The sequence below is a fragment of the Oncorhynchus nerka genome, linkage group LG15 (genome assembly GCF_034236695.1).
Source record: "Oncorhynchus nerka isolate Pitt River linkage group LG15, Oner_Uvic_2.0, whole genome shotgun sequence".
NCBI classification, from domain to species: Eukaryota; Metazoa; Chordata; class Actinopteri; order Salmoniformes; family Salmonidae; genus Oncorhynchus; species Oncorhynchus nerka.
The window spans coordinates 37,256,541-37,282,013 of record NC_088410.1 but is presented as its reverse complement, the minus strand read 5'-3'; the positions used below and the strand labels follow the sequence as shown (position 1 = coordinate 37,282,013).

The window sequence follows — 25,473 nt, the reverse complement described above, 5'->3', positions numbered from 1 at the left end:
ACCCTTTTCTGGTCTCAATTCATAAATCGGCAGGTCTGAACCCATTTGTCTCACCACTGTGTGAATTGTATCTTCCCAATAGTTACGGAGTTTTCCTGGTCCTCCTCTTGGTGTCAGGTTTTTAATCAGAACTCGCTCGCCAGGCTGTAGCACTGAACTCCTAACTTTAGTGTCATAGTACTTCTTACTTCTTTCAGCGGCTTTCTGAGCATTTTCATTTGCAATGGCGTATGCTTCTTCCATCCCTCGTTTCCAGTTCACGTATTCTCGCTGGTTACTGGAACCTGCCTCTGTGCACAATCCAAAGAGCATATCAACTGGAAGCCTGGGTGATCTCCCAAACAGAAGATAAAATGGTGAATAGCCAGTCACTTCGCAACGGGTGCAGTTATAGGCATAAACCAGTTTGTTCAGAGACTCCTTCCAATTTGACTTTTGTGTCTCAGTTAGTGTCTTTAACATTTGCAACAATGTTCTGTTCATGCGTTCCGCTTGACCGTTTCCCATCGGGTGATAGGGTGTTGTCCTGGACCCCGCCATGCCACTGAGTTTCTTTAACTGATGGAACAACTGATTTTCAAATTCTCCCCCTTGGTCATGGTGGATGCGGGACGGAACCCAAACTTCAGGGCAAAATCATTGAAGATGAGATTTGCAGCAGTTTTACCTGACTTTGATGTGGTGGCGTAGGCTTGAGTGAAACGTGTAAAATGATCAACAATCACGAGGATGTACTCATATCCCCCTTTGCATCTGTCGAGATGAAGGAAGTCTATACATACCAGTTCAAATGGCTGTGTTGTCACAATGTTTGTCAGAGGAGCTCTTGTTGCATGGGCTGGCCTTTTCTGCTTGACACAGCTACAAGTTTTAGTCACATAGTGCTCGATGTCAGATTGCATATATGGCCAGAAGAAGCGGTCACGTACTAGTGATACAGTGCGGTCAGTACCTTGGTGTCCCATGTTATTGTGCAACTCTTCCATCACTTTACCTTTGTACTGCTCTGGTAGAACTAACTGCTTGCGGGCTGTAGTGATTCTGTACAAAATGCCATCACTGTTTATTGTCAATTTGTCCCATTCTCTGAATAGGCATTTTGTCTTTGGACTGAATTTCTTTTGCTCTTTAACTGGCGGTTTGGAACCCGACAGTTTGAAATTGAGCACAGGACGGATGACTGGATCAGATTCTTGTGCTTCTCTAATCCCATCTTTTGGGATCGAGCTGGTTGTTGCAGTGGTTGTCTCACCTTCAGCTGATACTGACATAGATGCAGCTGAAAATGACCAAGGTACAACAGCCTCTTTCTGTACCTCAACTGCTTGTATCGTGGCGGCGATGGTGTCTGGTGGAAGCTCCTCAGAACATTCTCTCATCAGTGACTCTACATCCAGTGGCATCCTTGACAAAGCATCTGCATCACCGTTCTCTCTGCCTGGCCTGTACTTTATTGTAAAGTGGAAATCAGCCAAGTCTGCAACCCACCTGGAAGTGGTTGTGTTCAGTTTTGCAGTAGACAGAATGTAGCAGAGCGGGTTGTTATCGCTGTATACAGTGAAGGTCGGAGCATAGTACAAATAGTCATGGAACTTATCAGTGATTGCCCATTTTAGAGCTAGAAATTCTAGCTTGCTCGAGTGGTAGTGATAGTTCTTCTCAGCTGCTGTTAAGGTTCGAGAGCCATAAGCAATGACCCTAAGATTCCCCTCTTGCTTTTGATAAAGAACTGCTCCCAAGCCTTGGTGTGACGCATCAGTGTGTACAACAAATGGCTGAGTGAAATCAGGGAAACCTAAAACTGGTGGGTGAAGCAAACACTCAATCAGCTGTTCAAGTGCCTGTTGATGCTGGTCAGTCCACAGGATTGGCTTGTTTGAGGGCACCACATGACTTACTTTCTTTGTTTTTGTTTTCCGTGGGTGGTCAGGTAATTTCTCTGAATCTGCTTTCAGGAGGTCATACAGGCAGCTGGCACTCCTAGAAAAGTCATTGATGTACTGTCTGTAGTACGTGAGTAAACCAAGCATTTTTCCGAGCTGGCCCACAGTCTCTGGTCTGATTTCTTTCAATGCTCTTACTGCTTCAAAATCGGCTGGGTCAACTCGGCTGCCCTCTGCAGACACTATTCTGCCCAAATAACGGACCTGGGGTTTAAAGAGATCACACTTACTTGGTTTGAGTTTAATGCCATACTCTCTGAGACGCTGCAAAACTTTTCGCACATCATTCACATGGCTGTTGAATGTTTTACTGAAAACTAGCGTGTCGTCCAGATAAGGAATGCAGATGTTATCCCGGAGCCCTTCCAAACACTCCTCCATACACCGCTGAAAAGCTGCAGGAGCGTTCATGAGGCCGAATGGCATACGTATCCACTCATAGAGTCCCCACGGTGTCACAAATGCTGTCAGTGGTCTGCTTTCTTCAGAGATGAACCCCTGGTGATACGCTTTCCCCTGATCTAAGAGGGAGAACCAGGAATTACCACCTAAACTGTCCATGATGTCTTGGACCCGAGGGATGGGCTGGCGGTCGGGATGTGTCTTTCTGTTCAGATCTCTGTAATCTATACACAACCGGAGGGTCCCGTCCTTCTTACGAACGCACACGACAGGTGAGGAATATGAAGAGTTTGACTTCCTAACCCAGCCCTGGACTATGAGGTCATAAATGTAACCCTTCATCTCCTGATACAGTGGCCTGGGCACTGACATGTATGTGCGCTTTACTGGTTCAGAGTCCTTTAGAGAAATAGTCATTTTCAATCGTTCAATGCAGCCAATGTCATTGTCTGATCTGGAGAAGGAGTGACACTCTTCTCTAAGCATTTGCCTACCAATCTCTCTCTGTTCTTCGGTTAGGTGAGTTAAATCTACTGGTGGATCCCACTGTTCAGTAGCAGTACATGGGGTTCGAACGCTGGTGTGATTCACTGTGGCTGAGGTGACAGTTTTTTCAAAGACTTGGGCAGGTAACACAGTCATAATGGTTTGTACTGTACCGATTATTGTGCGTCCTAGCAGGGCAATGTCGTGGTCAGTGGGGTTAGAGACATCAAGCAGGATAACTGGAAAAACACCTTTACTGACTCTGACTAGTGTGTCAAAGAACTCAAGGTCATCTGGCCACTGCGGGTTCAGGTCTGGCTGGAAAAGCATTGTCATGTCATCTTTGAAAGGCTGGGAAGCTACACGGCACTCAATCTGAATGCTACTGTGTTTTGGTACAGCAACCTTCTCTTTCTTGGTTTTCACTGCGTATTCATCTGTCTGTTCTGCGCTAACAGCCTGTATAAAAGCTCTCACCTTGTTTCTTTTGAGGCTTGGGAAAGCTGTTTTTACTGTACTGTATAGTTTAGTCTTTTCGGTCATTGTCAGGATGTGCTCGATAACATTGAAACCTATGATGGGATGAGATAGGTGACAGCCTTTCATTACCAGCACTGGGATGATCAGTTCCTTTGTTTGGTCAGTTTCAGAGGCTAGCCGAAAAGTTGTTTCAATCCATCCCAGGTACGGCATTTCAGTCCCATTTGCTGCAGTCAACCTTAGATCATCAGGTGAGTCCAGGATTTCTGAAACATCTCTCAGCCTTGCGTTTGGGAGAGATTCCTCTTTCCATCGTTCATCAATGACCGATACCTGAGATCCTGTGTCCCATAGAGCTTGGAGGTGGTGGCGATTCAGGTGACACTCAATAAGGCACTGTCTGCCGACTAGCGAGGTGACCTTACGGGGGTGGCAACCTTGAGCTAGGGATGGTAAGGAGTGGGCATTTTCCTCTGTGCAGGAAAACCTTTCACTGGTAGAGTCACTTTTCAGGTGAGTGCATTTTTCCTTATGTTTAGTCCAATGTTGGTTTTGACATACTTTGGAACAGTACAGTGTCTCTTTACATGATGAACATTGTTTCAGGTTCTCAAATGACTCTTCTCTGGCACAATTTGCACATTTCTGGGACTTTTTGGTAGCTACGGTTAACACTCGTCCCTCAGCGGTAACCCGTTTCCGTTTAAAGGGGCCTCCTTGATGGTCTGGCTCCCAGGATTTTACATCCAGCTTGAAAATGTTCTCCACTCCCACATCGGAAGCAGTGTGTGCAGCGTGCATCTGTTCTGGCCTGCTGGCAGACAAAACACCTCCTTGGAGCTTGAGCAGAGTGGTTGGTATACCGGTTAGGTGCATATTGATGCTGTGCAGGGTCAAGTGCTTGGGACCGACTGTAGTTGCTGTAATACTGCTGCTGGGAAACAGGTGGCTGGGGGTCCCTATCTGGCCTCCTAACTGGGGTGGGGCATAGGCACAAGGCTGTGACTGAAACATAGGCTGCTGTAATGTCTCCTTAATCTGAGCAATCTCTGCACTGAGACCTTTTAGAGAAGCTACACCTGTCTTAAGTTCAGCTAACTCTGTTAACAGTTCTGCGGGTATCGTAGCTTTGGCTTCCTTCACAGGATACTTTGCAGATGGTATATCCTCTAACTGGACTACACTTACAGTTGTAGCAGGCTGTGGGGGCATTAAACCGCTTTTTGTTTAGTCTTCCTCTCTCATTAGCACAAGCAATGTTAAGCTTCTCTAGCAAAACCTCATCTGATGTTTCGCTCTCTAGCAGGAGAGGCTGCAATGTCTATCCTGATACTGTCACTCTGGAGACCCGTAAGGACTGTGTGAAAACACATGCTCTGGACTAGAGCAGGGTCATACTTAAGCCCTGATTCTGACTCCTGGGATGCAAACAGTACTTTTTGCCTCAAATCTAGAATGCGCATCAGGAAGCTTTGAGGGGTCTCCTTGCTATGCTGTGCTTCTGAAGCTAGCTGTTTGTAAAGCTCTGTTGCACTCTTCTCTTGGAAGTGGGAACGCAGGATACATCTGAGTGTGGGAAGAGTTAGCTGGGGTTTACCTTCCAAGTAGCTGCGTAGCTGTGAGCCTGGAGAAATAGCCCTGACTACTGCGTCTACTATTTCTACCTCAGGATATCCTCTGTTAAGTCCATTTTCAATCTGATGGGCAAGGCTGGAAAAAATCAGTTTTTCTTTTTGGCCCGGTTCACCTATCTGACCAGAAATGTTAAACTCTTTGCGCCAGTATGAGCTGGGCTGTGCATTGGGTGAGAGCGGCACGCTCCCCTGAAGATTGGCATGGTGTTGGGGCTGACGCAGAGAGTTACAGTTCTCAGTTCCTCTATTCTGTGGTGTGTTCCGGCTGGTTCAATATCATGGTCAATTTGCCCTGTTTTGTTATCTATGCCACTGATCATCTCTGTCATTTCGTCTCTAAGTAGCAACAATTCCGACATGCCGCCATCTTCTAACTCTGTGACTTCCTCTCTTCCAAGGAACATCATAATGCGAGTCATTAATGATATGCGGGATTTATCTTTAACATCTCTCCTCTGTTCGCCTGATATTTCAAGGAAATCACATATCTCTAGTAATTTGTCTTTAGTCAGGGTGTGTAATTCTCCTACTACCTCTTCCTGTAGTTCTTCCAAGGCGCTTGTCATGTTGACAGAACAGGAGGAACTGTTACTGTGCAGGAGTTGACTCTGAATTAGATGGTTCTTACTGTCTCTGATGGTCGATCAATGGCCTCAGTTGACACGTACTTAACCACTAACTTCCAACTTCCCCCAAACAGCAACACTTTCCTCACTGCAGCCTGCCTGAGTTGTTATGTGGAGATTTAGCTGGCTCGGAATTCAGCGACCAGGATGTGGAAACTGGACATCTGAGCAGCTATCTCAGCGGAGCCTCCAAAAATGTTACGCCCCTGAAAACAGGGGAGAAATAATCACGACAGTGATACGGTGTTGTATTCTCAATTCAACGTATAGTTCAATCATTTCACAAAAGTAACACATTACATAACAGAAAACCCATTATACAAATAACACAGCAAAATATCTTATTAACAACACGCACGTTCATTCACAATCGACATAAAATGGCAGATACTCTCAGTACGATGCTATCCTTCACTTCAACCGAGCAGGGCTAATATTACTCTCTTCAAACTTAACTCTAACTTCCTCAAGACGTTACTAAAACACACCTTAAACACTCTTGACATGTTCGCTAGTTATAACATTTAAATTACTATTTTTATCATCAATAAAGTACCTGAAAACAGGGGAGAAATAATCACGACAGTGATACGGTGTTGTATTCTCAATTCAACGTATAGTTCAATGAGAAAAGACCGCGAATTTCCCCAGGAATATGGGTGGAGACCAGAGCAATCGATCTCCGGCTCATAGATTAAGAACATTTCGTAGATCACAGATTAACACTTTTAGCCACCACAAAATAAAGTAATCAATATAACGTTTACACATTACTCTCACAATTCGTACCCTTTGACAGATTTGAACTTTAACACAATTATATGAATGTTATCAATCTCTATCCACTAATACTGAATGCATCTTTTTAACCTTAGATGTTTTAAGATCCTCACATACTATGAACTTACTAATACTTTTTAATGTATAACAGGCTATGAATATTTCCTTTAACCTGTCACATATGCTTGGGGTTATTGTTCATTTGGAAGACCCATTTGCGACCAAGCTTTAACTTCCTGACGGATGTCTTGAGATGTTGCTTCAATATATCCACATACTTTTCCTACCTCATGATGCCATCTATTTTGTGAAGTGCACCAGTTCCTCCTGCAGCAAGCACCCCCACAACATGATGCTGCCACCCCTGTGCTTCATGGTTAGGATGGTGTTCTTCGGCTTGAAGCCTCCCCATTTCCCTCCAAATATAACAATGGTCATTATGGCCAAAGTTATATTTTTGTTTCCCTAACGCTAGTCTGGCTTTTTTATGGCGGTTTTGGAGCAGTGGCTTCTTCCTTGCTGAGCGGCCTTTCAGGTTATGTAGATATAGGACTGTGGATATAGATACTTTTGTACCTGTTTCCTCCAGCATCTTCACAAGGTCCTTTGCTGTTGTTCTGGGATTTATTTGCACTTTTCGCACCAAAATACGTTCATCTCTAGGAGACAGAACGCGTCTCCTTCCGTAGTGGTATGACAGCTGCGTGGTCCCATGGTGTTTATACCTGCGTGCTATTGTTTGTACAGATGAATGTGGTACCTTCAGGCGTTTGGAAATTGCTCCCAAGGATGAACCAGTCTTGAATCATTTATTTGGATTTTCCCATGATGTCAAGCAAAGAGGCACTGAGTTTGAAGGCAGGCCTTGAAATGCATCCACAGGTACACTCGAATGATGTCAATTAGCCTATCAGAAGCTTTTAAAGCCATTACATCATTTTCTGGAATTTTCCAAGCTGTTTAAAGGCACAGTCAACTTAGTGTATGTAAACTTCTGACCCAATGGAATTGTGATACAGTGAATTATAAATGAAATAATCTGTCTGTAAACAATTGTTGGAAAAATGACTTGTGTCATGCACAAAGTAGATGTCCTAACCGACTTGCCAAAACTATAGTTTGTTAACAAGAAATGTGTGTAGTGGTTGAAAAACGAGTTTTAATGACTCCAGCCTAAGTGTATGTAAACTTCCAGACTTCAACTGGACATTTGTAGTAGTGATATCTAACACTAACATTAATATTATTATCAAATGCTATTAAGACAAATGAATAATTATAATTATGCGGACTGTTAATAATAGTAATTAGTAATGCCAATAATGATGTAATATACCAGTTAATTACTGCATGGGTGTGTAGGCCTGACAGCAGTTGTAGAATCTTTAAAAGAAATAGGTCACAACCATGGCATTAGAAAATAGAGTGGGTGTTCGTGTGCCTGGCTGGTCTCACAGTAAAGCTGCTGGTTTATTTATGCTTGGGTTTTATTTGAGGGACAGAAGAGGCAGGCGAGATTAAACTACCGTGGAAACAAATCACAGCGGCGAGGGCAGAATTCGATTTAAGCGCCTGCGCCACGTGCCCGCCATCAGGTTTTAGCTAGCGTTTTGTGTGTGTGTGTGTGTGTGTGTGTGTGTGTGTGTGTGTGTGTGTGTGTGTGTGTGTGTGTGTGTGTGTGTGTGTGTGTGTGTGTGTGTGTGTGCATATGCAAGGAACTCTGTTCATGTGCATGTACATGGATGAGTGCGTGTGATTGAGTGAGTGAGAATTTACTCTCTATCTATCACCCCTCTGTTATTGTACTCCCCTCTCCAGGTTATTATATATATCCCTACATCGCCCAATTTAATGAGAAAAAAAAGCAAGAGTCAGGAAATTATATTTCTAATCAGTCTCCTGCAAAAGGCCTCTTTTATTAACGCAGAGATGCTGCTCTCTCTCTTCTTCTCCCTCTCCTCCCCTCTCTCTCTCTCTCTCTCTCAGCTTGTTCTCCCTCTCCTCCCCTCTCTCTCTCTCTCTCTCTCGCTTCTTCTCCCTCTCCTCCCCTCTCCCTCTCCTCTCTCTCTCGCGCTTCTTCTCCCTCTCCTCCCCTCTCTCTCTCTCCTCCCCTCTATCTCTCTCTCTCTCTCTGTTAATGGCCTAGTAGCCAGCTAGACTACTCATCCTATTAAAGCTCTCAGCTCTGAAATACACACTCCTTCCACTCTCTCTCTCTCTCTGTTTCTCACCTTCCCTTCCTTTCTCTCTCTCTGACCCACCTGCTCCACCTCTCCTACAATAATTAGTACTGAAAGAAAATAATTAGTACTGAAAGAAAATGTTATTTCATTGAATGAAAAACCCCAGCATACTGGTGATCTCGAAGCTTCAAAACATTGTAATGGATTTTATTTTGCTAATGTTTCGTTCTCAATAGAAGTGCACCGTTGTGAAAAAAGTGCCAATATGTTCTTTCTTCTGGGAAATACTACAGTAGACAGATTTTGCACCACGGCAGAGGTTTACATCAGAGCTCTAAAAGGCCTCGTGAATTGTATAGCAATAACGTTAGCCTGAGCCCACAGCATGGGCAGTAGATGATAGAGCGCAAACACTGTGCATGAACCACCAACTTGTCTTACTGTTACGCAGATCAGTTCATCCGAATGTGATGGATATGATGATATTACGTCTTTTGTCGTTTCAATTCAATTGAAGAGACAAGAACAGGCTAGTTTGACCTCGTTAGAAGTAATGAAAGAATTTCTATACTCATCTTGACTTCTAATGTATTTTCTTTACTCTATTTGAAAATTACAGTTATTTCTGCCACTCTGTGTGTGTGTGTGTGTGTGTGTGTGTGTGTGTGTGTGTGTGTGTGTGTGTGTGTGTGTGTGTGTGTGTGTGTGTGTGTGTGTGTGTGTGTGTGAGAGAGAATTTTAGAACTTGGACACTGTCTCATTGGCCTAACGTTATATCCTAATTTGACTTTGGTGCAGGTCATGTTCTTCACATTACTGTCTCTGGTAAACACATACTATATCAAATAAAATCTATGTTTATTTGTCACATCCACAGGATACAGAAGGTGTAGTGAAATTGTTACTTGCATAGTTACTTGTCTTTTGTTTAGTCATGTAGCTAGCTAGCTAAACAATGAACCATAACCCCAACTCATAATGTTACTACCCCGCATGAATCTGCAGGTAGCTAACCAATCAGGTTCAATGCTAGCTAGCTAACATTAGGCTATAACTAGCAATGAGATACAAATAATATTACTACACAGATCATACACGTAACGTTAGCTAGCGAGCCAGCCAGCTAACATTAGCTTGCTAGCTAACAGTACACCTTAACTTGAAATGAAAATGACTTTCTGACAAAATGTAAAATGTGTAATATGTGAAAATGTAACAAGCTAGACTATCTTATGGATGGACGCTTCTCCCTCTCTGTCACGGATGCCAAGGCTACCCTTAGTTTGAAGATATAATCCGGAGACGGGTGTTTTATACAACAGTGTGTTTGTTTTCTTTTGCATCCCTCTGCATATTTGCAATCAAACGTTCTTTGTATTATCTTTTACCAGATCTAATGTGTTATATTCTCCTACATTCCTTTAACATTTCCACAAACTTCAAAGTGTTTCCTTTCAAATGGTACCAAGAATATGCATATCCTTGCTTCAGTGCCTGAGCTACAGGCAGTTAGATTTCATTTGTCATTTTAGCCGAAAATTGGAAAAAAAGGGGCCAATCCTTAAGAGGTTTAACAATTTTATTCGTATTTATAAATGGCATACAAGTTTGTTGTTAAGGCACATAAAATTGCACATGTTCCAGAAGGCATTTCTGCTTAACAGCATATTTAAAAGTAACCCATGTCATTATATTAAGATATTGGGAATCTCCTAGATATCTGATTATCACAAAAGTCTAATGACAACTGTGATACACAACTAATTTTAACATTAAAAAATGCTCCTGATTAATAACAGAGTTTAACAGAAAATGTGCATAATATAAATCTTAGCTGGTTACCCATGAAGTGCGTAGATAAAACCCCCACATAGATGAAGGCCCTCTGGAACATCTCATACCATTCAATAACCCATTGGGTAACACTTCCCTCACCATCATCACGTTTCTCCCAAAAATGCATTCGACAGGAAGACATTTTGGCTGCCATGTTGTGTTTTCAAACACTTGTCTCCATATATTCCTTTCTGCGGTGCTCCCTCACCATTTTCTGCATGGCTGTGTCTGGCTTGAGGTCAGTTCGTCTTAGAAGTTTCTTTGTTTTTGGATCAGTCCTTTGCCTGTAAAAGGGTAAGAGTGTAGACCATTCTCATAAAAAATGGGGTCAATTCATTTATTAATTTAGCTATTTCATTGTAATGTTTACAGACATAACGAACTACAAAAGATTCTCCCAGTCCTGGCAAATACTTGTTTATACTTCTTGTTTGCAGAACATTGAGAGAAAAAACTCAATCAAACTCAATGTGTTGCTTCAGTTCTACAGTTGTGCACGTAAGGAATGACAAACAATTGATTCCGTCACTACAGAAGGATCAAAGATTTACTTGTTGTAATAATTTGAGTGCACTATTAGTAGTAGTACATGAATGTATAATTCTAATCAATATTCAGAATCCAGCAACACACTTACATTTGTAGATGTTTCTCAATGTCCTTTCGCTCATAAACTGTTCCATCCTGGTTTTTAACTGGATCAATGAACATCTTCTTGGATAGCGGACAAATTAGATGTGAGGGAGTGAACTTCTTAGTCAACTCTTCACCCACCAATTTCTGTAAGTAAACAATATAGGATTATCTTACCGTGTATGCTGTTAAACAAAAGTACTTGCTGTTCAAACAAATGTAGAACCTGACAAACCTGGAAACCAAGAAGGTGTGCTGCTTATAGACATAGTAGTATACTACACACAACAGTGGTATGTGTTTCAGCATTTTATTCTTGATTTTTTATTTTATTATATATATTTCACCTTTATTTAACCAGGTAGGCTAGTTGAGAACAAGTTCTCATTTACAACTGCGACCTGGCCAAGATAAAGCAAAAGCAGTGCGACACAAACATCAACACAGAGTTACACATGGAATAAACAAGCGTACAGTCAATAACACAATAGAAAAAAGAGTCAACATACAGTGTGTGCAAATGGAGTGAGGAGGTAAGGTAATAAATAGGCCATAGTAGCGAAGTAATTACAATTTAGCAGATTAACACTGGAGTGATAAATGAGCAGATGATGATGTGCAAGTAAAGATACTGGTGTGCAAAAGAGCAGAAGTAAATAAAAACAATATGGGGATGAGGTAGGTAGATTGGGTGGGCTATTTACAGATGGACTATGTACAGCTGCAGCGATCGGTTAGCTGCTCAGATAGCTGATGTTTAAAGTTAGTGAGGGTAATATAAGTCTCCAGCTTCAGCGATTTTTGCAATTCGTTCCAGTCACTGGCAGCAGAGAACTGGAAGGAAAGGCGGCCCTGCTGTTGGCTTTGGGGATGACCAGTGAGATATACCTGCTGGATTGCGTGCTACGGGTGGGTGTTGTTATCGTGACCAGTGAGCTGAGATAAGGCGGTGCTTTACCTAGCATAGATTAATAGATGACCTGGAGCCAGTGGGTCTGGCGACGAATATGTAGCGAGGGCCAGCCGACTAGAGCATACAGGTCGCAGTGGTGGGTGGTATAAGGGGCTTTGGTAACAAAACGTATGGCACTGTGATAAACTGCATCCAGTTTGCTAAGTAGAGTATTGGAAGCTATTTTGTAGATGACATTGCCGAAGTCGAGGATCGTTAGGTTAGTCAGTTTTACTAGGGTAAGTTTGGAGGAGTGAGTGAAGGAGGCTTTGTTACGAAATAGGAAGCCGATTCTAGATTTGATTTTGGATTGGAGATGTTTAATATGAGTCTGGAAGGAGAGTTTACAGTCTAGCCAGACACCTGGGTATTTGTAGTTGTCTACATATTCTAGGTTAGAACCGTCCAGGGTCGTGATGCTAGTCAGGCGGGCGGGTGCCAGCAGCAAACGGTTGAAAAGCATGCATTTGGTTTTACTAGCGTTTAAGATCAGTTGGAGTGTTGTATGGCTTTTTAAAAAATGGTTTAAACCTTTATTTAACTAGGCAAGTCAGTTAAGAACCAATTCTTATTTTCAATGACGGCCTAGGAACAGTGGGCTAACTACCTGTTCAGGTATTTGTACCTTGTAAGCTCGGGGATTTGAACTTGCAACCTTCCGGTTACTAGTCCAAAGCTCTAAACACTAGGCTACCCTGCGCTCGTTTGAAGGTTTGTTAACACAGTGTCCAAAGAAGGGCCAGATGTATACAGAATGGTGTCGTCTGCGTAGAGGTGGATCAGGGAATCACCCGCAGCAAGAGCGACATCGTTGATATATACAGAGAAAAGAGTCGGCCCGAGAATTGAACCCTGTGGTACCGCCATAGAGACTGCCAGAGGTCCGGACAACAGGCCCTTCGATTTGATACACTGAACTCTGTCTGCAAAGTAGTTTGTGAACCAGGCGAGGGGGTCATTTGAGAAACCAAATCTGTTGAGTCTGCCGATAAGAATACGGTGATTGACAGAGTCGAAAGCCTTGGCCAGGTCGATGAAGATGGCTGCACAGTACTGGTTTTTATCGATGGCGGTTATGATATCATTTAGTACCTTGAGAGTGGCTGCACCCGTGACCAGTTCAGAAACCGGATTGCCAAGCGAAGAAGGTACAGTGGGATTCGAAATGGTCAGTGATCTGTTTATTAGCTTGGCTTTCGAAGACTTTAGAAAGGCAGGCAGGATAGATATAGGTCTGTAACAGTTTGGGTCTAGAGTGTCACCCCCTTTGAAGACGGGGATGACCGCGGCAGCTTTCCAATCTTTAGGGATCTCGGAGGATACGAAAGAGAGGTTGAACAGACTGGTAATAGGGGTTGCAACAATGGCGGCGAATAGTTTTAGAAAGAGAGGGTCCAGAAAGGGGGGGGGGGGGGGAACAGGGCTGTTGGCCGGGGTTGGGGTAGCCAAGAGGAAAGCATAGTCAGCCGTAGAGAAATGCTTATTGAAATTTTAGATTATCATGGATTTATCGGTGTTGACTGTGTTACCTAGCAGTGGCTGCTGGGAGGAGGTGCTCTTGTTCTCCATGGACTTTACAGTGTCCCAAAACTTTTTGGAGTTAGAGCTACAGGATGCAAATTTCTATTTGAAAAAGCTAGCCTTTGCTTTCCTGACTGACTGCATGTATTGGTTCCTGACTTCCCTGCACAGTTGCATATCGCTGGGACTATTCGATGCTATTGCAGTCCCACCACAGGATGTTTTTGTGCTGGTCAAGGGCAGTCAGGTCTGGAGTGATAATGAGGATTAGTCTGACGCTTTGCTTCAAATTCCTTGTGTGTGTGTGTGTGTGTGTGTGTGTGTGTGTGTGTGTGTGTGTGTGTGTGTGTGTGTGTGTGTGTGTGTGTGTGTGTGTGTGTGTGTGTGTGTGTGTGTGTGTGTGTGTGTGTGTGTGTCTCAGGAAGGTTATAAGTTAAAAGTCACAATTCTGTTCACATGTTTTCAATGTTTACATTTCAAATTTCTTGTGACACAATACATTTATGGGGTGAATTGGTTGAATTACATTTGATAACATGTTAAACAGGGGAGATTGGTTTACAATTGCTAGTATATCAAAACCAAAGTGTGTAATGCAGTTACTCGTTGTCCTTAGACTGCTTTTAAAGTAAGGAAACACATATCTAAATAAGTCAAATTGCTGAACAATACAAAAAAGAGGGGCGAGAGGAATATGTGCATTTACCTGTTCCATGTCATTCATTGAATTGCCTGCAGTTTCCTCTGTGTTTTTCTTGGCCTCTTGTTCATATTTTTCTCTGCTGGTTAGGAATTCCTCTGCCAAAATACTTTTACAAAACATTTTCATTTAGATAATATTAATGTAGGCATGAACTCAACATATTCAATATAATATATACAATATACCATTTGGAAACTAAGATGGATTTGAAATGACATCAAAATAATTCAAATGACTGTTGAACAATTATTTGACACTATACAAGTCAACCTGTCCAGTGGATCTTCAGGTTCAGGGACGATGAGCAGTCCATACACAGCATCCAAGATCTCTCTCATGGTTATGTTAGCCGAGTAGTTGCGGTCAAATATGTTGTGGCAGATACGGCCCACATTGTTTACGTTGCAGTGGTACACCTTTGTCCACATTAAGAGTATTTCATAATGGTTCATATGAAAGCATTTAACAAACATGATATTTCAGCCTGAAATCACACCAGAAACATATCGACAGAGCTATATTTGTGGTCCATTTTAGTCTGAGCTTCTGAGAGTGGCGGCATTTCAAATCCATGGGTGTTTTTGTTATGAGGTGTTCTCAATTTAACCTTACCCTAACCCTAACCACACACTAGCCTGCCTCAATTTAACCTTACCCTAACCCTAACCACACACTAGCCTGCCTCAATTTAACCTTACCCTAACCCTAACCACGCACTAGCCAGCCTCAATTTAACCTTACCCTAACCACGCACTAGCCTGCCTCAATTTAACCTTACCCTAACCCTAACCACGCACTAGCCTGCCTCAATTTAACCTTACCCTAACCCTAACCACACACTAGCCTGCCTCAATTTAACCTTACCCTAACCCTAACCACACACTAGCCTGCCTCAATTTAACCTTACCCTAACCCTAACCACGCACTAGCCAGCCTCTATTTAACCTTACCCTAACCCTAACCACACACTAGCCTGCCTCAATTTAACCTTACCCTAACCCTAACCACACACTAGCCTGCCTCAATTTAACCTTACCCTAACCCTAACCACGCACTAGCCTGCCTCTATTTAACCTTACCCTAACCCTAACCACGCACTAGCCTGCCTCTATTTAACCTTACCCTAACCCTAACCACACACTAGCCTGCCTCTATTTAACCTTACCCTAACCCTAACCACACACTAGCCTGCCTCAATTTAACCTTACCCTAACCCTAACCACACACTAGCCTGCCTCAATTTAACCTTACCCTAACCCTAACCACGCACTAGCCAGCCTCAATTTAACCTTACCCTAACCCTAACCACACACTAGCCTGCCTCAATTTAACCTTACCCTAACCCTAACCACACACTAGCCTGCCTCAATTTAACCTTACCCTAACCCTAACCACACTAGCCTGCCTCAATTTAACCTTACCCTAACCCTAACCACACACTAGCCTGCCTCAATTTAACCTTACCCTAACCCTAACCACGCACTAGCCAGCCTCAATTTAACCTCCTCAAATTTAACCCTAACCACGCACTAGCCTGCCTCAATTTAACCTTACCCTAACCCTAACCACACACTAGCCTGCCTCAATTTAACCTTACCCTAACCCTAACCACACACTAGCCTGCCTCAATTTAACCTTACCCTAACCCTAACCACACACTAGCCTGCCTCAATTTAACCTTACCCTAACCCTAACCACACACTAGCTTGCCTCAATTTAACCTTACCCTAACCATATCCACGCACTAGCCAGCCTCAATTTAACCTTACCCTAACCACGCACTAGCCTGCCTCAATTTAACCTTACCCTAACCCTAACCACGCACTAGCCTGCCTCAATTTAACCTTACCCTAACCACGCACTAGCCTGCCTCAATTTAACCTTACCCTAACCACGCACTTGCCTGCCTCTATTTAACCTTACCCTAACCCTAACCACACACTAGCCTGCCTCTATTTAACCTTACCCTAACCCTAACCACACACTAGCCTGCCTCTATTTAACCTTACCCTAACCCTAACCACGCACTAGCCAGCCTCAATTTAACCTTACCCTAACCCTAACCACATACTAGCCTGCCTCAATTTAACCTTACCCTAACCCTAACCACACACTAGCCTGCCTCAATTTAACCTTACCCTAACCCTAACCACACACTAGCCTGCCTCAATGTAACCTTAACCTAACCCTAACCACACACTAGCCTGCCTCAATTTAACCTTACCCTAACCCTAACCACACACTAGCCTGCCTCAATTTAACCTTACCCTAACCCTAACCACACACTAGCCTGCCTCAATTTAACCTTACCCTAACCCTAACCACGCACTAGCCAGCCTCAATTTAACCTTACCCTAACCACGCACTAGCCTGCCTCAATTTAACCTTACCCTAACCCTAACCACGCACTAGCCTGCCTCAATTTAACCTTACCCTAACCACGCACTAGCCTGCCTCTATTTAACCTTACCCTAACCCTAACCACACACTAGCCTGCCTCTATTTAACCTTACCCTAACCCTAACCACACACTAGCCTGCCTCTATTTAACCTTACCCTAACCCTAACCACGCACTAGCCAGCCTCAATTTAACCTTACCCTAACCCTAACCACACACTAGCCTGCCTCAATTTAACCTTACCCTAACCCTAACCACACACTAGCCTGCCTCAATTTAACCTTACCCTAACCCTAACCACACACTAGCCTGCCTCAATTTAACCTTACCCTAACCCTAACCACGCACTAGCCAGCCTCAATTTAACCTTACCCTAACCACGCACTAGCCTGCCTCAATTTAACCTTACCCTAACCCTAACCACGCACTAGCCTGCCTCAATTTAACCTTACCCTAACCCTAACCACGCACTAGCCTGCCTCAATTTAACCTTACCCTAACCCTAACCACGCACTAGCCTGCCTCTATTTAACCTTACCCTAACCACACACTAGCCTGCCTCTATTTAACCTTACCCTAACCCTAACCACACACTAGCCTGCCTCTATTTAACCTTACCCTAACCCTATCCACACACTAGCCTGCCTCAATTTAACCTTACCCTAACCCTAACCACACACTAGCCTGCCTCAATTTAACCTTACCCTAACCCTAACCACGCACTAGCCTGCCTCAATTTAACCTTACCCTAACCACACACTAGCCTGCCTCAATTTAACCTAACCCTAACCACGCACTAGCCTGCCTCAATTTAACCTAACCCTAACCACGCACTAGCCTGCCTCAATTTAACCTTACCCTTACCCTAACCACACACTAGCCTGCCTCAATTTAACCTTACCCTAACCACGCACTAGCCTGCCTCTATTTAACCTTACCCTAACCATTTAACATTTACATTTAAGTCATTTAGCAGACGCTCTTATCCAGAGCGACTTACAAATTGGTGCTTTCACCACACTAGCCTGCCTCTATTTAACCTTACCCTAACCACACACTAGCCTGCCTCTATTTAACCTTACCCTAACCCTAACCACACACTAGCCTGCCTCAATTGAACCTTACCCTAACCCTAACCACGCACTAGCCAGCCTCAATTTAACCTTACCCTAACCCTAACCACACACTAGCCTGCCTCAATTTAACCTTACCCTAACCCTAACCACACACTAGCCTGCCTCAATTTAACCTTACCCTAACCACGCACTAGCCTGCCTCAATTTAACCTTACCCTAACCCTAACCACGCACTAGCCTGCCTCAATTTAACCTTACCCTAACCACGCACTAGCCTGCCTCAATTTAACCTTACCCTAACCACGCACTAGCCTGCCTCTATTTAACCTTACCCTAACCCTAACCACACACTAGCCTGCCTCTATTTAACCTTACCCTAACCACACACTAGCCTGCCTCTATTTAACCTTACCCTAACCCTAACCACGCACTAGCCAGCCTCAATTTAACCTTACCCTAACCCTAACCACATACTAGCCTGCCTCAATTTAACCTTACCCTAACCCTAACCACACACTAGCCTGCCTCAATTTAACCTAACCCTAACCACACACTAGCCTGCCTCAATTTAACCTTACCCTAACCCTAACCACACACTAGCCTGCCTCAATTTAACCTTACCCTAACCCTAACCACACACTAGCCTGCCTCAATTTAACCTTACCCTAACCCTAACCACACACTAGCCTGCCTCAATTTAACCTTACCCTAACCCTAACCACACACTAGCCTGCCTCAATTTAACCTTACCCTAACCCTAACCACACACTAGCCTGCCTCAATTTAACCTTACCCTAACCCTAACCACGCACTAGCCAGCCTCAATTTAACCTTACCCTAACCACGCACTAGCCTGCCTCAATTTAACCTTACCCTAACCCTAACCACGCACTAGCCTGCCTCAATTTAACCTTACCCTAACCCTAACCACGCACTAGCCTGCCTCAATTTAACCTTACCCTAACCCTAACCACGCACTAGCCTGCCTCTATTTAACCTTACCCTAACCACACACTAGCCTGCCTCTATTTAAACTTACCCTAACCCTAACCACACACTAGCCTGCCTCAATTTAACCTTACCCTAACCCTAACCACACACTAGCCTGCCTCAATTTAACCTTACCCTAACCCTAACCACGCACTAGCCTGCCTCAATTTAACCTTACCCTAACCACACACTAGCCTGCCTCAATTTAACCTAACCCTAACCACGCACTAGCCTGCCTCAATTTAACCTTACCCTAACCCTAACCACACACTAGCCTGCCTCAATTTAACCTTACCCTAACCACACACTAGCCTGCCTCAATTTAACCTTACCCTAACCACGCACTAGCCTGCCTCTATTTAACCTTACCCTAACCCTAACCACACACTAGCCTGCCTCTATTTAACCTTACCCTAACCACACACTAGCCTGCCTCTATTTAACCTTACCCTAACCCTAACCACACACTAGCCTGCCTCAATTTAACCTTACCCTAACCCTAACCACGCACTAGCCTGCCTCAATTTAACCTTACCCTAACCCTAACCACACACTAGCCTGCCTCAATTTAACCTTACCCTAACCCTAACCACACACTAGCCTGCCTCAATTTAACCTTACCCTAACCCTAACCACGCACTAGCCAGCCTCAATTTAACCTTACCCTAACCCTAACCACACACTAGCCTGCCTCAATTTAACCTTACCCTAACCCTAACCACACACTAGCCTGCCTCAATTTAACCTTACCCTAACCCTAACCACACACTAGCCTGCCTCAATTTAACCTTACCCTAAACCTAAACACACACTAGCCTGCCTCAATTTAACCTTACCCTAACCCTAACCACGCACTAGCCAGCCTCAATTTAACCTTACCCTAACCACGCACTAGCCTGCCTCAATTTAACCTTACCCTAACCCTAACCACGCACTAGCCTGCCTCAATTTAACCTTACCCTAACCCTAACCACGCACTAGCCTGCCTCTATTTAACCTTACCCTAACCATAACCACACACTAGCCTGCCTCTATTTAACCTTACCCTAACCCTAACCACACACTAGCCTGCCTCTATTTAACCTTACCCTAACCCTAACCACGCACTAGCCAGCCTCAATTTAACCTTACCCTAACCACACACTAGCCTGACTCAATTTAACCTTACCCTAACCCTAACCACACACTGGCCTGCCTCAATTTAACCTTACCCTAACCCTAACCACACACTAGCCTGTCTCAATTTAACCTTACCCTAACCCTAACCACACACTAGCCTGCCTCAATTTAACCTTACCCTAACCCTAACCACACACTAGCCTGCCTCAATGTAACCTTACCCTAACCCTAACCACACACTAGCCTGCCTCAATTTAACCTTACCCTAACCCTAACCACGCACTAGCCAGCCTCAATTTAACCTTACCCTAACCACGCACTAGCCTGCCTCAATTTAACCTTACCCTAACCCTAACCACGCATTATCCTGCCTCAATTTAACCTTACCCTAACCCTAACCACGCACTAGCCTGCCTCAATTTAACCTTACCCTAACCCTAACCACGCACTAGCCTGCCTCTATTTAACCTTACCCTAACCCTAACCACACACTAGCCTGCCTCTATTTAACCTTACCCTAACCCTAACCACACACTAGCCTGCCTCTATTTAACCTTACCCTAACCCTAACCACGCACTAGCCAGCCTGAATTTAACCTTACCCTAACCACGCACTAGCCTGCCTCAATTTAACCTTACCCTAACCCTAACCACGCACTAGCCTGCCTCAATTTAACCTTACCCTAACCCTAACCACGCACTAGCCTGCCTCTATTTAACCTTACCCTAACCATAACCACACACTAGCCTGCCTCTATTTAACCTTACCCTAACCCTAACCACACACTAGCCTGCCTCTATTTAACCTTACCCTAACCCTAACCACGCACTAGCCAGCCTCAATTTAACCTTACCCTAACCACACACTAGCCTGACTCAATTTAACCTTACCCTAACCCTAACCACACACTGGCCTGCCTCAATTTAACCTTACCCTAACCCTAACCACACACTAGCCTGTCTCAATTTAACCTTACCCTAACCCTAACCACACACTAGCCTGCCTCAATTTAACCTTACCCTAACCCTAACCACACACTAGCCTGCCTCAATGTAACCTTACCCTAACCCTAACCACACACTAGCCTGCCTCAATTTAACCTTACCCTAACCCTAACCACGCACTAGCCAGCCTCAATTTAACCTTACCCTAACCACGCACTAGCCTGCCTCAATTTAACCTTACCCTAACCCTAACCACGCACTAGCCTGCCTCAATTTAACCTTACCCTAACCCTAACCCTAACCAGCACTAGCCTGCCTCAATTGAACCTTACCCTAACCCTAACCACGCACTAGCCTGCCTCTATTTAACCTTACCCCCTAACCCTAACCACACACTAGCCTGCCTCTATTTAACCTTACCCTAACCCTAACCACACACTAGCCTGCCTCTATTTAACCTTACCCTAACCCTAACCACGCACTAGCCAGCCTCAATTTAACCTTACCCTAACCCTAACCACACACTAGCCTGCCTCAATTTAACCTTACCCTAATCCTAACCACGCACTAGCCTGCCTCAATTTAACCTTACCCTAACCCTAACCACGCACTAGCCTGCCTCTATTTAACCTTACCCTAACCACACACTAGCCTGCCTCTATTTAACCTTACCCTAACCCTAACCACACACTAGCCTGCCTCTATTTAACCTTACCCTAACCCTAACCACACACTAGCCTGCCTCAATTTAACCTTACCCTAACCCTAACCACACACTAGCCTGCCTCAATTTAACCTTACCCTAACCCTAACCACGCACTAGCCTGCCTCAATTTAACCTAACCCTAATTTAACCTTTTAACCACACACACTAGCCTGCCTCAATTTAACCTTACCCTAACCACACACTAGCCTGCCTCAATTTAACCTTACCCTACCCTAACCACGCACTAGCCTGCCTCTATTTAACCTTACCCTAACCCTAACCACACACTAGCCTGCCTCTATTTAACCTTACCCTAACCCTAACCACACACTAGCCTGCCTCTATTTAACCTTACCCTAACCCTAACCACGCACTAGCCTGCCTCAATTTAACCTTACCCTAACCCTAACCACACACTAGCCTGCCTCAATTTAACCTTACCCTAACCCTAACCACACACTAGCCTGCCTCAATTTAACCTTACCTAACCCTAACCACACACTAGCCTGCCTCAATTTAACCTTACCCCCTAACCACACACTAGCCTGCCTCAATTTAACCTTACCCTAACCACGCACTAGCCTGCCTGCTCATTTAACCTTACCCTAGCCCTAACCACACACTAGCCTGCCTCTATTTAACCTTACCCTAACCCTAACCACACACTAGCCTGCCTCTATTTAACCTTACCCTAACCCTAACCACGCACTAGCCTGCCTCAATTTAACCTTACCCTAACCCTAACCACACACTAGCCTGCCTCAATTTAACCTTACCCTAACCCTAACCACACACTAGCCTGCCTCAATTTAACCTTACCCTAACCCTAACCACACACTAGCCTGCCTCAATTTAACCTTACCCTAACCCTAACCACGCACTAGGCAGCCTCAATTTAACCTTACCCTAACCACGCACTAGCCTGCCTCAATTTAACCTTACCCTAACCCTAACCACGCACTAGCCTGCCTCAATTTAACCTTACCCTAACCCTAACCACGCACTAGTCTGCCTCAATTTAACCTTACCCTAACCCTAACCACGCACTAGCCTGCCTCTATTTAACCTTACCCTAACCACACACTAGCCTGCCTCTATTTAACCTTACCCTAACCCTAACCACACACTAGCCTGCCTCTATTTAACCTTACCCTAACCCTAACCACACACTAGCCTGCCTCAATTTAACCTTACCCTAACCCTAACCACGCACTAGCCTGCCTCAATTTAACCTAACCCTAACCACGCACTAGCCTGCCTCAATTTAACCTTACCCTAACCCTAACCACACACTAGCCTGCCTCAATTTAACCTTACCCTAACCACACACTAGCCTGCCTCAATTTAACCTTACCCTAACCACGCACTAGCCTGCCTCTATTTAACCTTACCCTAACCCTAACCACACACTAGCCTGCCTCTATTTAACCTTACCCTAACCACACACTAGCCTGCCTCTATTTAACCTTACCCTAACCCTAACCACACACTAGCCTGCCTCAATTTAACCTTACCCTAACCCTAACCACGCACTAGCCTGCCTCAATTTAACCTTACCCTAACCCTAACCACACACTAGCCTGCCTCAATTTAACCTTACCCTAACCCTAACCACACACTAGCCTGCCTCAATTTAACCTTACCCTAACCCTAACCACGCACTAGCCAGCCTCAATTTAACCTTACCCTAACCCTAACCACACACTAGCCTGCCTCAATTTAACCTTACCCTAACCCTAACCACACACTAGCCTGCCTCAATTTAACCTTACCCTAACCCTAACCACACACTAGCCTGCCTCAATTTAACCTTACCCTAAACCTAACCACACACTAGCCTGCCTCAATTTAACCTTACCCTAACCCTAACCACGCACTAGCCAGCCTCAATTTAACCTTACCCTAACCACGCACTAGCCTGCCTCAATTTAACCTTACCCTAACCCTAACCACGCACTAGCCTGCCTCAATTTAACCTTACCCTAACCCTAACCACGCACTAGCCTGCCTCTATTTAACCTTACCCTAACCCTAACCACACACTAGCCTGCCTCTATTTAACCTTACCCTAACCCTAACCACACACTAGCCTGCCTCTATTTAACCTTACCCTAACCCTAACCACGCACTAGCCAGCCTCAATTTAACCTTACCCTAACCACACACTAGCCTGACTCAATTTAACCTTACCCTAACCCTAACCACACACTAGCCTGTCTCAATTTAACCTTACCCTAACCCTAACCACACACTAGCCTGCCTCAATTTAACCTTACCCTAACCCTAACCACACACTAGCCTGCCTCTATTTAACCTTACCCTAACCCTAACCACGCACTAGCCTGCCTCTATTTAACCTTACCCTAACCCTAACCACACACTAGCCTGCCTCTATTTAACCTTACCCTAACCACACACTAGCCTGCCTCTATTTAACCTTACCCTAACCCTAACCACACACTAGCCTGCCTCAATTTAACCTTACCCTAACCCTAACCACGCACTAGCCTGCCTCAATTTAACCTTACCCTAACCCTAACCACACACTAGCCTGCCTCAATTTAACCTTACCCTAACCCTAACCACACACTAGCCTGCCTCAATTTAACCTTACCCTAACCCTAACCACACACTAGCCTGCCTCTATTTAACCTTACCCTAACCCTAACCACGCACTAGCCTGCCTCTATTTAACCTAACCCTAACCACACACTAGCCTGCCTCTATTTAACCTTACCCTAACCACACACTAGCCTGCCTCTATTTAACCTTACCCTAACCCTAACCCTACACACTAGCCTGCCTCAATTTAACCTTACCCTAACCCTAACCACGCACTAGCCTGCCTCAATTTAACCTTACCCTAACCCTAACCACGCACTAGCCTGCCTCAATTTAACCTTACCCTAACCCTAACCACACACTAGCCTGCCTCAATTTAACCTTACCCTAACCCTAACCACACACTAGCCTGCCTCAATTTAACCCCCTAACCCTAACCACGCACTAGCCAGCCTCAATTTAACCTTACCCTAACCCTAACCACACACTAGCCTGCCTCAATTTAACCTTACCCTAACCCTAACCACACACTAGCCTGCCTCAATTTAACCTTACCCTAACCCTAACCACACACTAGCCTGCCTCAATTTAACCTTACCCTAAACCTAACCACACACTAGCCTGCCTCAATTTAACCTTACCCTAACCCTAACCACGCACTAGCCAGCCTCAATTTAACCTTACCCTAACCACGCACTAGCCTGCCTCAATTTAACCTTACCCTAACCCTAACCACGCACTAGCCTGCCTCAATTTAACCTTACCCTAACCCTAACCACGCACTAGCCTGCCTCTATTTAACCTTACCCTAACCATAACCACACACTAGCCTGCCTCTATTTAACCTTACCCTAACCCTAACCACGCACTAGCCAGCCTCAATTTAACCTTACCCTAACCACACACTAGCCTGACTCAATTTAACCTTACCCTAACCCTAACCACACACTGGCCTGCCTCAATTTAACCTTAACCCTAACCCTAACCACACACTAGCCTGTCTCAATTTAACCTTACCCTAACCCTAACCACACACTAGCCTGCCTCAATTTAACCTTACCCTAACCCTAACCACACACTAGCCTGCCTCAATGTAACCTTACCCTAACCCTAACCACACACTAGCCTGCCTCAATTTAACCTTACCCTAACCCTAACCACGCACTAGCCAGCCTCAATTTAACCTTACCCTAACCACGCACTAGCCTGCCTCAATTTAACCTTACCCTAACCCTAACCACGCACTAGCCTGCCTCAATTTAACCTTACCCTAACCCTAACCACGCACTAGCCTGCCTCAATTTAACCTTACCCTAACCCTAACCACGCACTAGCCTGCCTCTATTTAACCTTACCCTAACCCTAACCACACACTAGCCTGCCTCTATTTAACCTTACCCTAACCCTAACCACACACTAGCCTGCCTCTATTTAACCTTACCCTAACCCTAACCACGCACTAGCCAGCCTCAATTTAACCTTACCCTAACCACGCAC

At 44.6% G+C, this 25,473-nt stretch overlaps 1 protein-coding gene across 3 annotated transcripts in view; it reads right to left on the bottom strand.

Annotated features, from left to right (window-relative positions):
* Positions 1-10,095: 10,095 nt before the first annotated feature.
* Positions 10,096-25,473, bottom strand: part of LOC115142608 (uncharacterized) — a 45,752-nt gene continuing 30,374 nt past the window's right edge. For all 3 annotated transcript variants that reach the window (XM_029682198.2, XM_065001565.1, XM_029682197.2), the window contains exons 22-25: positions 14,450-14,595; positions 14,183-14,285; positions 11,008-11,150; positions 10,096-10,654 (exon numbers count right to left, since the gene is read on the bottom strand). In XM_029682198.2, coding sequence (XP_029538058.2) covers positions 10,534-10,654; positions 11,008-11,150; positions 14,183-14,285; positions 14,450-14,595 — 513 coding nt within the window. In that variant the 3' untranslated portion in view covers positions 10,096-10,533. The remainder of the gene's footprint in view (positions 10,655-11,007; positions 11,151-14,182; positions 14,286-14,449; positions 14,596-25,473) is intronic.